The sequence below is a fragment of the Penicillium hordei genome (assembly GCF_028827395.1).
Source record: "Penicillium hordei strain IBT 12815 chromosome Unknown utg000001l_segment0_segment0, whole genome shotgun sequence".
NCBI classification, from domain to species: Eukaryota; Fungi; Ascomycota; class Eurotiomycetes; order Eurotiales; family Aspergillaceae; genus Penicillium; species Penicillium hordei.
In genome coordinates, this window is record NW_026623142.1 from 2,301,940 (window position 1) to 2,318,234 (window position 16,295).

A 16,295-nucleotide genomic window follows, 5' to 3' on the forward strand; every position below is an offset into this window, starting at 1 on the left:
CTAAACGTGTGCTTGCCATTGGTATCAAATTAAAGCTCAGCGGGATATAAAATCAGTACAGGAGCCACGGCTTCCCTGCCGTGAGAGCCTTATCCCATCCCTCGTCATTCTGCCAGACAGCAACACTCTCAATCTCCTCTCTACCCAGTTTTAGTCCATTGTAGAGATGCTAGATTTTTCTTTCAGCAAATTTCAATCTCAGACTGATATATTCAACTTACTGGGAAAAGTCCTTCGCCGGGTCGAGGACCAGACACTTTCCCGTCTGGGGACTCCCACCGGATATCTTGGATCACGCGATGATACTCGATTCGCAATACATAGACAAGTGGTTCCTCGGTGAAAAATGCTTTCAATGTGCCTCCAACCTGATGCGCCATCGAGAGGTGGATGAAGCCATCGGCCTTGTCCAGTTCGCTTACCGTGAGCCGCTCAGGAATTGGCTCGCGGACTGGTGTGGTGGAAGGCACAATCTTGTAGATATAGCGAGGTTGAGAAAGTAGCGAAGTCATGATAAAAGTGATGGAAGGAAGCAAGTTTATTCACCGAGTCAGTGGTGATAATAAGAACAGAAACAAGGTTTGTCAGGTGGTTTCATTTGTTGGCGGGGTCGGTTCAACCGGCAACTTCTCTTTCGAACGCGCTTGGATTATTACGCCATTTTTTTGTACTTGCCTGCTTCCAAATCTCTTGTTCAAGTGGACATATAAGGAATTTTATAATATATTAAATTTGGGTTGTGAGTAGTATTATTTGTAATGCTCGGTTGATATAAAGATGCGTTTTGAGTAAGAATTGTGGGAATATATATATATGTTGTATACGTGGAGAACGCGCAGTATATAGAACACCATAATCAGCTAAAAATCCAATTATGCCTTAAATGATTCCCTCAGCATTCGGCGAGCTTTCTTAATCTACATCGAGCTTACTTTCGTTAGCATTTCATTGTCATAGCCCTGGAGATCAATGGATGTCTTGCAACAACACAGATCTTGACATAAGATAAGCGTATCGAGCACGATAATTGGGGGAAAACCCAAAAAAGATTAAAGTCCCTCTCAGAAGCAGCCAAAGCTTTAATCCACCAGCGAGCATGGAGTATGCATATGCGTAGCAATTGGCGGTCTAAAACGTACTTGGTGATCTAAGGTTGAAAGCTGCCCAGGCGTGTTGGTCGCACGGGACTACGAGCCCACTCAAACCTGGCACTAGCCACTTTTGCCAAGATTGCAGGTATTCTGATACGTCCGATATTGGGATTGGAAGGAATGTTCAGCATATCGAGCAATGTACCGTGAGGGACTTTGCCAATTTCGAATAATTGAAAATAAGCAGTAACCAACAGATCCATGCCCAGTGGGTGACTTGTCCAGTAACACAATCTCTTAGTTCTTCATACCACGTGATTCAAGATCGAAAAGCCACAATCACCTGATTGCGCCATACCCGATCTGGAGATTTGTTGTGCCCCCTGCGCCCACTTTGGGGAATCTTGTCGCACTTGCACCCCCACCGTCAACAATTCCATCATCGGGATCCACGAGCCCAGACCTTATTGACACAAGTCACGCATCAGTTGATTCGATTTTCTTCGCAGCTAAGTCATGGGAGGTTGCCCTTGAATGCTATCCAGTCTAGAACGACTCTCTGGAAAAGGTCTTGGAGACCTTGTTTAACCCGCGCATTCCGCATTTACTACCAGAGCAGGGATGCGGTCAAAGGAGCGCGACATTTTTCAATCCGATTTCGCATACCGTCCTGAGATTAAATGATGTCGACTCAATTCCCATCCCTCAAGCGGGCCCAGACGGACCTTCCCTCGCAGTCCACCAGTCCATTACGACACGGGTCGACAGCGTCCACGAACTCGTCTGCATATTCCATCGCCTCAAGCTCGTTTGCCCCTAGTCGGACTAGCACCGTTTCATCTAATGCATCGACATCACACAATTTGGGTCACTTCCGAGGGAAGAGTGAGGCAAGCAGTATAAGCTCAGGAACGACTGTCACAGACGCAATGGAACGAGGAAATTGGTCAAATGCTGGTACGGCGTACGACAATATTCGCCGATCTCTCCGACCACTATCACAAGCCCCCAATCCTTCATCCTCAACCGCGAGTACTGGCGGGTACCGACATTCACGAAGCCAAACAATCAATGAATCACACCCGTGGAAGGACCATCGACCAAGCACCCCAGAATCGCGTCATCTCCATCTTAAAGAAAATTTGTCTCCGCGTCACCAACCACACACCTACGAACCACAAAGCCCACCGCCGCCTACCTCTCCCCGCAACTGGTCTCCTGTGCCCGGAACATCGCGTCCTTCGTCTCCCCAAAAGACATTGCCTCACAGTGTTCACCCCCCGCAGCTGACTGCTGCACTCTCCGCCCCCGAACTTGAAACTTTGCAAAAATCATCCACGGGCCATCTCAGAACTCTTTCGAAGTTTGCACAGTCCGGTGAAAATGAATTCGGCGCAGCCGCAGCCTCTGTGGCGGGTTTACAAGGCCGACGAAGGCTTAAGCGAGCGGACTCGGTAGCCGGAAGAAATGGCGCAGTGTCTCCCGAAAAACCGAAGGCGTCCTCGTGGGCAGCTGGAAATTGGATGGACCAGCAGCGACAATTCATCCAAGCATACGAGTATTTGTGCCATATTGGAGAAGCCAAACAGTGGATTGAAGATGTAATTCAAAAGCAAATCCCGCCAATCGTTCAGCTGGAGGAAGGACTGCGAGACGGCGTCACTTTGGCGGAGGTGGTCCAAGCAATGTATGCGGGCAAAACCCTTCGCATTTTCCGACACCCCAAGTTACAATATCGCCATTCCGACAACATCGCCTTGTTTTTCCGTTTCCTTGATGAGATTGAGTTGCCAGAGTTGTTTCGATTCGAACTCATTGACTTGTATGAAAAGAAAAACATCCCCAAGGTCATACACTGCATTCACGCATTGTCATGGTTACTCTTCAAAAATGGCATGCTAGACTTCCGAATGGGTAACTTGGTTGGTCAGCTTGAGTTTGAACACCACGAACTTGAGAAAACCCAAAAAGGACTGGACAAGGCCGGTGTGAGCATGCCTAGCTTTGCAGGTATGGCTGCAAACTTTGGCGCGGAACCTGAACCGGAACCCGAGCCCGTTGAATCGGAGGAGGATCGTATTGATCGGGTGCTACACGAAAATGAAGCCTCAATCTGTGATTTCCAGGCTCAAGTCAGAGGAGCTATGATGCGTTTGAAGCTTGGCAACACGATGAACGATCTGTGGGACTTTGAACCCCTCCTGATTGAGCTACAGTCACGTCTGCGTGGAGATTGGGCACGGCAAATTAGTGAATACCGACTAAGCATGCTCCAGTTCGCAGTTGGGTTGCAGGCTATTAGTCGAGGCTTCATTGTACGTCGCGGTCAACAAGGTGACAAGCAATGGCGACAATCCCAGGAAACAGATATTCTGCACTTCCAGAGCCTGATTCGGGGGTCCAGGGCTCGCGCACAGGCTAGTCACCTACAATCTCTTGCACGACGAGAAGAGTCTGGTATCAAGCAGATCCAGGCCGCGATAAGAGGTGCATTGCAACGCATGAATGTTGGTGACCAATACGAAGAGTCTCGACATGCTGAAAATGACGTGAGATCACTTCAAGCTTTCATTCGCAGTGCCTTGCAACGCAAGCAGATCGAGGATCAGTCTCGAGAGCTGAAACAAGTTGGCAGTTCCGTCAAGTCGCTCCAAGCTGCCATCCGTGGTACCTTACAACGACGAGAGATGAATGCCCAGTCTCAGGAGGTGCAGCAGGTTGGCAGTTCCGTTAAGTCGCTCCAAGCTGCCATCCGTGGTACCTTACAACGACGAGAGATGAATGCCCAGTCTCAGGAGGTGCAGCAGGTTGGCAGTTCCGTTAAGTCGCTCCAAGCTGCCATCCGTGGCACCTTGCAACGAAGACAAATGAATGCTCACTCCCACGAGGTGAAACTAATTGAAACACCCGTCAAGTCGCTGCAGGCGGTAATTCGAGGATCAATTGCTCGTCAAAACTTGTCTGAGATGAAGGTTCTGCTCAACAACGAAGCGTCCCAAATTATCCGCATTCAATCAACTATCAGGGCTCTGATTGCTAGAGAACACCAAACTCTGCTGCTGGAGGCACTAGAAGAAACGGAAGATGAATGTGCTGCATTGCAAGCTATTGCGCGGGCCGCTGCTGTAAGAAAAAACACCTCAGCCATTCTTTCCGAGCTTGCGGAACATCTGTTGCCAGTGATCGACCTGCAGGCTATTCTCAGGGGACAGGCTTTGAGGGAATCATTGGATGCCCAGAGGACCGCATTGCTCGACGGGGAACCTTCCGTCTTGGAACTACAGTCCCGATCCCGTGGAGTCATCCACAGGAACTATCTTCTTGCACAACGGCATGAACTGGGACAGCATGAAGATGCCATTGTTGATCTGCAAGCCCTTGCTCGTGCTGCCATCTCACGAATGGAGGTGGGCGACATACTGTCTCAGCTTGAGGATAACGAGGAAGAAGTGGTTCAGCTCCAATCTTTAAGTCGGGCAATGCTTGCGCGAGTTGAAGTCGGCGAGATCCTGACCGATCTTGAGGTAGAGGAGGACTTCATCACAGACTTTCAAGCACGCATCAGAGGACACATTGTATGCAACCGGTTTGAGGAAAGACGTCAGCATTATAACGAAAACATGGAGAAGGTCATCAAGGCCCAAAGTGTTATCCGAGCCCGCATTCAAGGTCAGGCTTATAAGAGCCTGACCAGCGGAAAGAATCCACCTGTTGGAACAGTCAAGGGGTTCGTGCACCTTCTCAATGACAGCGATTTCGACTTTGACGAAGAGATCGAGTTTGAGCGTTTGCGAAAGGCGGTTGTTCAACAAGTGCGACAAAACGAGCTTGCTGAACAATACATCAGTCAACTTGATATCAAGATTGCCCTCCTTGTCAAGAACAAGATTACTCTGGATGAAGTTGTCAAGCATCAAAAACACTTCGGTGGCCACATTGGCAACTTACTATCAAACACCGAGATTTCTTCCAAGGATCCTTACGATCTGAAGGCCCTTAACAAGACCTCAAGGAAAAAGTTGGACCAGTATCAGGTGTTTTTCTTCCTTCTCCAAACCCAATCACAGTATCTGGCTCGCTTGTTCCGGCGATTGCGCGAGGTCAACACTTCGGACAAGGAATATGAGCGGATCCGGCACTTGATGATGGGTCTCTTTGGATACTCCCAGAAACGACGCGAGGAGTATTATCTCATTAAACTCCTGGCACGATCCGTCAAAGAGGACATTGAAAGCTTCACATCTCTTCCTGAATATTTGCGCTGCACCTCCTTCTGGAACAAGCTTTTTGCTTCGTATGCCAAGTCATCACGCGATCGGAAGTTCATGCGCGAAGTCTTGGGGGCTGTCGTAAAGGAGTCTGTTATTGAAAACCAAGATCTTGACTTGGAGAGCGATCCGATTCAAATCTACCGTTCCGCAATCAACAACGAGGAGCTTCAAACGGGCCAACGAAGCCGCCGACAACCAGATCTTCCCAGAGAAGAAGCGATCAGAGACCCCGAAACCAGAGAGACGTTTATTCAGCATTTGCAGGATCTTCGTGACATTGTTGATCAATTATTCCTGGGCTTTGAGGACTTCCTGTACCGTATGCCATTCGGTATCCGATATCTCGCGCAGCAGATGTATCAAAATCTACTCCAGAGGTTCTCCGGTGAGGACCCTGGATTAATTCTTCAGACGGTCGGCCATTGGGTATGGAAAAATTACTTCCAGCCTGCTGTTCTGGAGCCAGAGAAGTATGGTGTGATCGATCGCGGCCTCACCCAAGAACAAAAGCGAAATCTTGGAGAAATATCGAAGGTCTTCGCTCAGATTGCATCTGGGAGACTCTTTGGAGCAGAGAACGTCTATCTGCAGCCGCTTAACAACTACATTGGAGAGTCAATCCAGCGCCTAGGCCGTATCTGGGGTCAGATGATCTCAGTCCAGGATGCAGAGGCTTATTTCGACATTGATGAATTCAATGATCTCTATGCCAAGGCCAAGCCTACCTTGTATATTAAGATGTCTGACATCTTCTCGATTCACCAGCTTGTGGCGTCTGAGATAAACTATATGTGCCCCCACCCTGATGACTTCCTCAAGGAACTTGTGCGCGAACTTGGCAATGTCAAGAGTAACGAGAATGAATTGATGGGCGTCAGTTCTACCGAGATCAATCTCACATTGAATCCCAAGTTGGCTCAGGTTGAAGGTAAGAGATCGAAACAAGCCCCTACCTGTTCATTTTTCTAACTTTCCCTCCCAGACCCCGAAGCAGATGTTAAGACACTCTTTATGGAGACCAAGCGCTGCATTCTTTACATCATCCGAGTCCAAACCGGTGCCAACCTAATGGACATCATGCTCAAGCCACCGACAGCTGAGGATGAGGAGCGGTGGCACACTTTGGTTCGGGAAGAACTGAGCAATAACAACCCTCGCCGAGGCGCCTACTCTGAAGCTAATAGCTTAATTGACATTAGTGCTATGAGCTATTCCGAGCTCAAGGGCATTGCACTCGAAAACATCCTTCGGCTTGAACATAATGGCAAGATCAATCGTCACAACCATTATCAGGATTTGTTGAACGCCATCGCCATCGATATCCGTACCAAGCATCGTCGGAGAATCCAGCGAGAGCGTGAATTGGAGGGTGCTCGGCTGACCTCTCAGAGGCTCAGCGGCCAAGCCGTTTACCTAGACCAGCAGCTCAAGACATACAACGATTACATTGAGCAGGCCATGATCACGTTACAGAACAAGAAGGGAAAGAAGCGATTCCTGATGCCGTTCACCAAACAATGGGATCATCAGCGAGAGCTGCAAAAATCCGGCAAGATATTCAAATTTGGATCCTACAAATATTCTGCGCGCACTCTGGCGGACCGAGGTGTTCTGGTTGCCTGGAAGGGCTACGCCGAGCGGCAGTGGGATCGGGTCGACTTGACCATCTCAAGTAACGAAGTTGGTGTATTCACCATTGACGGGAGCAGCGGTGTCATGATGATTCCCGGCGCCAACGCACAGGTACCGCTGGACGACTTGCTGCAGGCTCAGTTCAACAACACGCAATTCATGGACTTCTTTGACGGGCAGATGCGAGTCAATGTTAACCTTTTCTTGCATTTGATCATGAAGAAGTTCTATAACGAGTGAGAGTCATGGCTTATGGACTTGATGAGGGATGAATTGGGTGCACATTCTTATTGATGTTATTATTTTTCCTCTCTTTTTTTTCTTTCTCTTTTCTCTTTTCTCTTTTCTTATTGTCTTTGTTTAAGATACCATGGGTATTTTGTTGATTTCGATAGCGATAGCGTTCGGTCTATACGGGCGAATAACATGTACACAGTATGATACCATTCAGTATCAATTGTAAAACAATTCAATTTTCCAAAAAACCCCCTTCAAGTAGAAAGTAGAATCTAAGTAGAACAATCGTTTATTGTAGCCATTGGAAGTATACAAGGCATGGTCAGGGGTTGCCACGTGACGTGGCGCATTCAATCGGGTTGCCAGCTGGAAACCGGGCATCTCCCCCCCTCCAACAGTCCACGTTAGTTCTGGGGGATTTCTGATTCTTTCTGTGCTAGGCCTCCAATTGCCTGTGCTGCTATTATCTTTTTACTCAGATCCTCGTTTCCCAGTCTTTGTCCTGACGACTAGCAGTCACCCCTCGCCATGGATTTCTCCAACCTCAAAGATCAGGTCAGCAACATGACCTTGTATGACCTCAAGGCCGGTGTTCGCAAGGTGCAGAATGGTAAGTTTGAGTTCCGCTTGATCTGAGTGCGTTGTGAACAAAGCCGAATCAGCTTGCATGTGTCTTACAATATGCGGAAACTGATTTGATTCCGTCATAGCTGTCATGAACTATACCGAGATGGAATCCAAGGTTCGTATGCAATCGCCTCTGCGCGAACCAGCATGGCCTTTCGCAGGGTGAAGATGAGGATATTATGCGATCCAACGCTTACACAAGTCAGGTCCGGGAAGCCACAAACAATGAACCCTGGGGTGCCTCGACCACGTTGATGCAGGATATCGCCAATGGAACGCATAGCTAGTCAGTCCATGTTGCCTGATCTTACCCACACCAATGCGCATGTGCTGACCTTCCGTTACCACAGCCAATTGCTCAATGAAATCATGCCCCTTATCTACAAGCGATTCACCGACAAGGCTGCAGAGGAATGGCGACAGATCTACAAGGTAAGAGAAGCTTGGTTATTTATGCGGATGTGCTATGACTAACGCTATCTTCTCTCCAACTTATAGAGTCTCCAGCTCCTCGAATTTCTTGTCAAGAACGGTTCCGAGCGAGTCGTCGATGATGCAAGATCCCACATGTCGTTGATTCGGATGCTCCGGCAGTTCCACTACATCGATATGAACGGCAAAGACCAAGGTATAAATGTGCGTAACCGGTCGTCCGAGCTGGTGAAATTGCTGGGTGATGTGGATCAGATTCGGACCGAAAGAAAGAAGGCCAAGAACAACCGCAACAAGTTCAGTGGTTTCGAAGGCGGTATGGGTGTCGGATCAGGCATGTCTAGCTCGGGCTCAGGCCGTTATGGAGGCTTTGGCAGCGAGAGTATGGGGTACGGTGGATATAGCGGAGGTGTCTTCGGTGACGGCGGTGGCTTTGGTGGGGAATCTGGCGGCCAAGCTGGCGTTGATTTCCAGGACACCGGACGCCGGTCCAACCGCTTCGAAGAGTATGACGAGTATGACGAGGGAGATGCCCCCGCACGCCCGCGTGAGCCTGCCGCTCGGGCGAAGCCCCAAGCAAAGAAGCCCGAGCCAGCTCCTGCGCCTGTAGCAGACCTCTTCGACTTCGGCGACGACGAGCCTGTTACTACTACAGCTTCCACCTCAGCCGGCAAGCAACCTGCCGGCAGTGCTCTCAACATACTAGACCCAACCCCAGCCGATGACGATGACGACTTTGATGACTTCCAGTCCGCAACTCCGGCTACCCAGCCTACTCAGTTGTCAAACCAGTTCGGCATCCCCCCTCCAGCTTCCACTGCCAGCACAAGTTCGAACACCCAATTCGTTGCGCCTCAGCCAATCTCGGCCTCGCAGGGTGCCGACATCAACGGTCTAGTTGGCTTCAAATCGGCCACTCCCACTCCCTCTTCCAGCGGGATCCCAACTCCCCTTTCGCAGATGGCCCCGATGCAACAGCAGAAGCCTTCCGGATACCAAGCTGCCACACCCAACTACTTCACCTCTGTCAACGTGCCCCAACATTCTGGTTCCTCTCACGGTGCCACCACATCCATGTCCTCCGTGGCTTCCCCCATCACAGCGAACAAGCCAGCAGCAGCAAAGAAGCCCTCGGGTGACGCCTTCGGCTCGCTGTGGTCGACCGCCAGCGCCAGCGCCGGCATCCAGAAATCCAACACCGGCACAAACAAGGGCCCCAACCTCGCCAGCATGGCCAAGGAAAAAGCTAGTGCCGGCATCTGGGGCGCTCCAGCTCCCTCTAGCACCTCCTCCACACCCAGCCAGCCCCAGCACAAGCAACAGTCTAGCTCGGCCTTTGATGATCTGCTTGGTTGATCAGCTAGCAAAGCAACTCGCCATACCTCTCTTTCCTCAACTGAGTCCATGCTCGCTTCTTACATTTGCGATATGTGGCCACGATTTTAGCATTCAGAATTCCAGATTTGACATCGTCTTTTTTTCCCTCTCTTTTTCTTCTGCTGTTTTTGTATACTCCATTCCATTTTCCCATTTGTTCTCTTCTCCAGATGGTTTCCTAGGTATATCTGCACTATAGCAGAGAGCTGCGAAAACTTTTGCTGTTATCTTACTTGGCGTAAAAAAAAGTGTCGTCCTCAACGATTTCTTCTACGCTCGTCCCAGGCGCTGGACATGCCAGATCTCCACATATTTGGTGTTTTGCTCGTGGGTCTATATCTCGCTGAAGAATGATACATTGATATGTGTTTTATCTATCAGCAGTATCCATGCATACATTGGGGCCTCTTCATTGCTCGTACTTCTATGTTGTTTACGATCTACTTCCTACTCTTTCTTATACAAACCTGGTGGTAACCTCTATCCTCCCATTCATCCGAGGTCATGGATGGCTCGATAGTTTTCTGCGAGGCAAAAGGCCAGGTTATCATGATGGACCGGCCCTACCTACCTTGTCCGGCCGGGTTGAATGCCAGGTACCGGTTTTGCATCTCTCTAAGCCTTCTTGCAGGGGTTTCATGGTGAATGAGCTGCAGTAGATTGACATTTGAAGAGGACGTGTAGACATATTGATCTAGGCTAAATAATACAAGGATAGTTGACCGCTTATGGGGCCTTATGGTGTATTTTTAGGTGGTCTTTATATATGTCTTTTTGTACGTGGAGGCACTAAAAAGCATAAACTGCACATGTGTACAGAGGACTTTTCTATATATAACCAAAGATACATCTTATGATAAGTGGTAATTGAATAGATTTGAATCGGCATTATGCTGATGCTCATTGATGCTGGTATAACGGCTGCGCTGAAGGGAACTAAATACAGGAGAGGGAGGACGGACGATAGGGTGTAATAAGAGACATGGTGGGAAGACAGAACAGATAAGGCGACAATATGGCGAAAGACTTGGGGTATGTAGTAAGAGGATCCTCAATCCTCTTCAATCCCAGGTTATGTTTCTCCGATGTGGATGATTAGATGACATGAATTGGAATCTGGAATCGTGGAGATGATATACGTTAATAAAGAGGAACTTGCGGTAATGATTCATCGCGGGAAGATGGGTTGAACATGAGGGTGGAAAGAAAGAAGAGGGTTTATATCTGACGAAAGCGTCCGAAGAAAAGGTTGAAAGAAAAAAAAAGACCTCTTGAGAGGGAGCTCATGAAATGTCTCGGAGATTGGACGGTTCGGGTTTGGCGGGTGATCCGCCAAGGTGCTGGTTGAGTGTTTATCGATGAAACAACTCATATAGCGAGCCAACTGTAGATGTTTCATGTCTGAAATCTCCGAAGTTACAGGAAAGTGGAGGGTGCCAAGCTTTGCTTATCGGCTGTCAGGGTTTCATGGCAGTTTGCAACTTGAAACAGACAAGCCATCTCCCCAAATGATTCGTGCACGGAGCACCGCCAAGGTTTTCTATGGAACAAAGCTATTCAGGGCTAATGTTCGATTAGATCAGGTTTTGTTCAGCGTACTAGAGCGCTTGTCGGCGCCCTCCGCCGCTTTACCAGTCGGGATCTTGGTATCCGACACAGGTTGGGATGCATCTGCGTCTTCTGTTGAGACTGCAGCTGGGGTATTGCCGTTGCCGTTGGTGGCTTTGTTTTCAGACTGGGCGTTCACGTTAGGTGAAGGCTGCTCTATCTGGGTAGGCGTAGATATTTGGTCAGACTCGGTGGACCCTAGATTGACATCTGCAGTCCCGGTGACCTCAGGATTCGGTTCCCCATTCAACGATGTCAAACCTCCTTCGATGTCTCGCAGAAGACGCACAAACTCCTCCGGGACAAGGCCATTCTCCCCTGTCTTGGGATCTTCTGCGACTAGCCAACCCTGGCCATGCCGGTATGAAACATAAATCACCTGGCCCTCGGTAAGAGGCAGTTCATTCTCATGCTCTCGTGTGAAGTCAAAGAGTGCAACGGCTTTTCCATGCATCTCTTCATCCGGGCAGCCAACGGCAAACTGATAGTCTCTAGAGTATCGGTTTCCACCAGGGATTTCATCTTCGGACTCAAAGCCAGTATCATGTTCATAGCCCTGCTGGCCGCCTTGGGCGCTGTATCCCATGATTGAATAGCGCCCTTCATTTGCCGGATATGTAACGTACTCACCGCCTGGCCCATCATCTGACGTGTCACCATCATTTACATAATAAGTCTCACTGCCATCGGCGTTAATGCCAACGAGCATTCCGCGATCATTGCTAACCGCCTGGCCAGTTCCAGACATGACCCTCTCATCTACAAGACCATTTATGTCAGAAGACTTCTTGCGATGACGCGAGGTCACAACTGGGCTATGCAGGTCTTCATCCTCGCTGTATGGTGGTCCATCCCCAAAGGACATCGCTGGCAACTGTTGGTGGACATGGCTAATCTGAGGTTCTGTGCTCGATTGGCCAGTTGACCATCCCCGCGATATATCCCACGAAGGTGGTGGATCGGAGAGACGTCGATGTTCACTTGCCGGTGTGGAGACCCCGGAGGCACGAGGAGGGGGAGGCCCGTAATGGAGGGGGTGGGTGGATGGGTACGCGAAGTCTCGCACAAGAGCATATGGAAGGCTGGTATGGAAAATGGGGAAGACATGGGAGCCTGGGCGCGAGCGATTTTGCGATGAAAACGAGACATTGGAATACGTGGAGAGCCGATCTTTCGGATGCGTCGATGATCGTTTCACTGTCCCATCGGTAAGGATGGGTGGCAGCACTGAGAGATTGTTTGTGGACAGAATGTTCTGCGATGATGTGGGAGAGGACATCATGGTTGACATAGAGATAGACCCAGAATTGGGTTCAAAATGGGGAATAACGAGGCGGATCTTAGAAAAGGAAATGTGGGGTTGTTCATCGGTCGCGTGGTTGGCGATCTAGTTTCGCATTGCGATTGACGTGGTCCGAGTTATTGTAATTTGTAGTCGCAGACAGCGGGTGTTCCTTCGGTTCGAACAAGGGAGGTATATATTGTAAGCGGAGGTCGAGGAGATACTGAGTTCAGGTACGATATAGCAAGCGCCAAAGTCGTAAGGGGCCAAAAACGATTTTAGGTCCGTGTGGTTCAAACAAGGGGCAGCCCTTGAATGTCAAGCTTTTCGAGCCAAAAAAAAAAGGATGTTTATCCAAAGGGGCTCCAGTGTGGTGGACGGTGAATGGGTGGGTAATCGGCAAACGACACGAGGGAGGGGGGGCAAATGTGGTCCGAGTGGAACGCCGAACCGCGACGGGGAAGATATCACGATGAGATGATGGTATCAACGAGAAAAAGCCAGCGAGTTTGCAAGGTTTGCGTAGTAGAATATACGTTCAAAGTGGGATTGGCGAAATCGAGACCGTTGTTCCAGCCGTTTGTCCCACGATCTCGAGGACAGGGAATTGCTAAATATAGCAGAAAACTGCAGAAAGGGCCAATGTCAGATACAAATGTTACGGAGGCACAGCGCTTATGCGGGAAAGAATGTGCAGACCGCACGGTGACAAGGATTAGGTCAAGGCCACATGGGAAATGGGAAATGTGAGGAGAAATAGACTCGCGAGTGAATGCTCGGAGATTGCCATACCTGTCTAGGTTGTAGGTACCGGAGTAATGATCAGCGCGCAGGTGGATTTGGGGATCGGGGCTGTTAGTTGTTGGGACAATATGGTTTATCCCGATGGAACGTAACAAAGGAAGCAGCAGAAATCAGCCGATATGCAAGGCAGCCGCTCAAGAGTCACAGAGTTGGGCGTGTGTGAATGGGTGAAGCTTGAACTCGTCGACAATCACGTGCCACCCAACCTTAGCGTGTTTCAAGTCTGGTTTCGTCTATTCCTGTTTGGGACTGAAGGCTATATATGGAATTGTTCTACTTCAATGCCTTCAGGTTCATTTATGTATGTAGGGCATCTGATACATTGATTCAAGTTACAAGTGGACAACTAGCTTACTATGGAACAAAAGGTTTGTCATTTCATTCAGATTTTCAGTCACAATGTCCTATCTTGGATGTTTCGGTCTTTCAACCTCATTTTACGTGGGTTGACTCCCAGCCATAAATACAGTGCTGGTGCTGATTTCCCAGTCTGTCACTGTGACTTTTTTAGGTTGAACCCCTGTCGCAGCTAGCGATGTAACAAAAGTGGTCGGCTGAGAGGATGGCTGAGAGGATGGCTGAGAGGATGGCTGAGAGGATGGCTGGGCGGGTAGCTGAGAAGATATCGCACCGCCGAGTGCATCAAACTGCGAAGGGATTGCAGCATTGTTAAGATCTTGATCAGTCTCATAGTCGCTCTTGATTGCCTGCTTGCCGACCTTGTTCACCAAGTCCACATCCATACAAGTTGTGTAGATCTCAGCCTTTCCATTGGGATATGTGGGATCACCACCGGCAGCGGTGGGCCAGTCCCAAACCCAATAGAGTGTGTAGGGCTTCCCACTGGGAGCATTGGAGGGCAGTTGAATATCCTGTTGACACCAGAGGTCTGTTCCCATCCGGGGGTCTGCTGTGTGGGTATACTTCGTTTGTCGAGTCTCTGAGATTTCCCCCGAATTGACCTGATAGCAACGGCCGTCATCGTAGTTCTGAACCGACAAGAGCACACCCCGCCCATCACCTCCAGTGCCATCTTGATTCCAGGCTCCATAGACATCAAGGAGTTTCTCGCCGGTCTTGGGTTGTGTGGTACCATATACGTAAACGGTTCCACGGTTGGCGGGCTTTCCGGGCTGGTTCTGGGGAAGTGTCACATGGCCGTTCTCCTGGTAGCGAAGGGCAATCGCCGCGCCAGCGCTGGCTTCTAGTCGAGGGCTTCCCTCTGACTGAGTCTGATCCTGCTGCGTGTCTTTGCACATTTTGTCGGTTGGCAGGATCTGAGTCACATTTGCTCTTGTGTTGGGAGGAATTAAGTAGGTCATGGTAGTGTCGCTAAAGCCTGATGTCGTGCGCAGGTAGTTCCCTCGCGCATATCCCGGAGTGCCGACAAAGGTTCCATTTGGAGCAATGAGGGTGAGCTCTTCCACCCAAGAATGGGCGTGTATTGGGGTATATAGAGCAAGGAGTACTATCAATAGGATGATCAACATCGTGATAGTGGTTTGGGATATGTAGGGTTCGAGGTCAAAGGGTGTAAAAATGAGGGTTTGTGGGTTTGAAGAGGACGACGGCCGGCAGCGTCAACTCAAGTAGGTACTGCAGTGTTTTCTTTCTTTAATCGTATGGATAGGGAACAGAGGTGAGGATGATAAAGAGGGAAGTGTCGTATTTATTGAATGTAGAAGATCGATGAAGTGGCCAAGTCGAAGGCTGCAACAATGGGCTTTGTCGAGATGAATAGGATCATTAGGATGATTGACCGGTGACAATGGGCGTGAATAGACAATGGGTCGATTGCTGGTCTTTCACAGAAACACTCCCAGGCTGCAAGGATCAGAAGGGCATGAAAAGGTTTCAAGGGAATCTGTTACACATAAAGAAACCATTGTCTGACTTCGAGTCTTGTGCGTCTAATTGGAGAGGCTCTGAGCCTGATACCAATCCACCGTCATTGCAATCAAAGCTGTTAATAGATTGAGATACAGGCCCAATGCCCTGGCTTCTAGACAAAGCAGGGAATGATTGGGTGAGAGGGCTTTCTCGGGAGATATTTAGAGTCACGGAATATTTCGAGACATGCTTGGTTCCGCTCCTGGCGCGTAGCCGTGGCATCTGCATGACTTTAGATGCTCGATCTTTCAAGCTTGCAAGTATGTTGCAAGTCTGCAGGTCCGTAGGCTCAGTAAGCACGGTCATTGGCTGATTCGGGTCCCTGGGCGCTTCGCCGTCGGAGTCGAAACTAACAAAAAATAATCCCTTGGATCTCTGAGGGAAAAATGAAAACCAAGGACCTTCTTTAGCGCTTTAATTTCCTGAAGATTGCACTGTTTGCATTTTTCCTGGTCACCTGCCATAAGAGGCCCTATCCACAGAATACCTGATACCTCTGATTTGGAATAGTTAATCTTATCTTTATTTGTCACCAAAATTAATTAACTCACCAGAGATTCACCGTAATCCCATTACTATTATTTTCCGGGAAAAAGACTCTTATGGCGATGACAGCGAATGTCTGTTTCCTTTGTTTGGCTTCGAGGCAGCGGTAGAGGCTCATCATCCCACTCCAGCGTGGCTATCTAGTTATTACACACATATATATATACGTGGCCCTTTACTAGACTCCCGCAAAGGCTTTAGTAAGTTCATTTACCGAAATAGTAAGTGGTATTATACTTCTAAGATAGGAGGTACTATTTAAAATAGCTATTACTTCGCTAGATTACAGGTTATAGACCTCAAAACTACCTACGTAGGATTTGACTTAGTAAGATCTAAGAGTAGGCAGCTTCTCATAATATGGGCCTCGAGCATCTTTAACTAGTGTGATTGTCGTTTCCTGCACTGTTGCTATAGCATAGGGGAATCCCTATAAAAGGCCCTCGCACGCGTATTCCGATAACTATTGCCAGGACTTTGCACTCTCCACAGCGTAGC

The 16,295-nt window shown here is 49.0% G+C and overlaps 6 protein-coding genes across 6 annotated transcripts; 2 read left to right on the top strand and 4 right to left on the bottom strand.

The window, feature by feature from the left end:
• Window positions 1-52: 52 nt before the first annotated feature.
• On the bottom strand, window positions 53-512 carry N7537_000871 (DUF952 domain-containing protein; the record flags this gene model as incomplete). Its single annotated transcript, XM_056891929.1, has 2 exons — window positions 53-169; window positions 222-512. 2 exons carry the CDS (start codon window positions 510-512, stop codon window positions 53-55), a joined length of 408 nt encoding a protein of 135 aa, XP_056756924.1.
• A 1,259-nt stretch (window positions 513-1,771) lies between these two features.
• On the top strand, window positions 1,772-7,234 carry N7537_000872 (putative Ras GTPase activating protein; the record flags this gene model as incomplete). The annotated part of the gene is made up of 2 exons (XM_056891930.1): window positions 1,772-6,290; window positions 6,345-7,234. 2 exons carry the CDS (start codon window positions 1,772-1,774, stop codon window positions 7,232-7,234), a joined length of 5,409 nt encoding a protein of 1,802 aa, XP_056756925.1.
• A 525-nt stretch (window positions 7,235-7,759) lies between these two features.
• On the top strand, window positions 7,760-9,646 carry N7537_000873 (ENTH domain-containing protein; the record flags this gene model as incomplete). Its single annotated transcript, XM_056891931.1, has 5 exons — window positions 7,760-7,841; window positions 7,942-7,973; window positions 8,065-8,144; window positions 8,209-8,290; window positions 8,357-9,646. 5 exons carry the CDS (start codon window positions 7,760-7,762, stop codon window positions 9,644-9,646), a joined length of 1,566 nt encoding a protein of 521 aa, XP_056756926.1.
• A 1,600-nt stretch (window positions 9,647-11,246) lies between these two features.
• Window positions 11,247-12,557, bottom strand: N7537_000874 (adaptor protein NBP2; the record flags this gene model as incomplete). Its single annotated transcript, XM_056891932.1, has 1 exon — window positions 11,247-12,557. One exon carries the CDS (start codon window positions 12,555-12,557, stop codon window positions 11,247-11,249), a length of 1,311 nt encoding a protein of 436 aa, XP_056756927.1.
• A 467-nt stretch (window positions 12,558-13,024) lies between these two features.
• N7537_000875 (uncharacterized protein) lies at window positions 13,025-13,797 on the bottom strand (the record flags this gene model as incomplete). Its single annotated transcript, XM_056891933.1, has 3 exons — window positions 13,025-13,184; window positions 13,350-13,409; window positions 13,760-13,797. 3 exons carry the CDS (start codon window positions 13,795-13,797, stop codon window positions 13,025-13,027), a joined length of 258 nt encoding a protein of 85 aa, XP_056756928.1.
• A 1-nt stretch (window position 13,798) lies between these two features.
• On the bottom strand, window positions 13,799-14,851 carry N7537_000876 (uncharacterized protein; the record flags this gene model as incomplete). The annotated part of the gene is made up of 1 exon (XM_056891934.1): window positions 13,799-14,851. One exon carries the CDS (start codon window positions 14,849-14,851, stop codon window positions 13,799-13,801), a length of 1,053 nt encoding a protein of 350 aa, XP_056756929.1.
• Window positions 14,852-16,295: the final 1,444 nt, after the last annotated feature.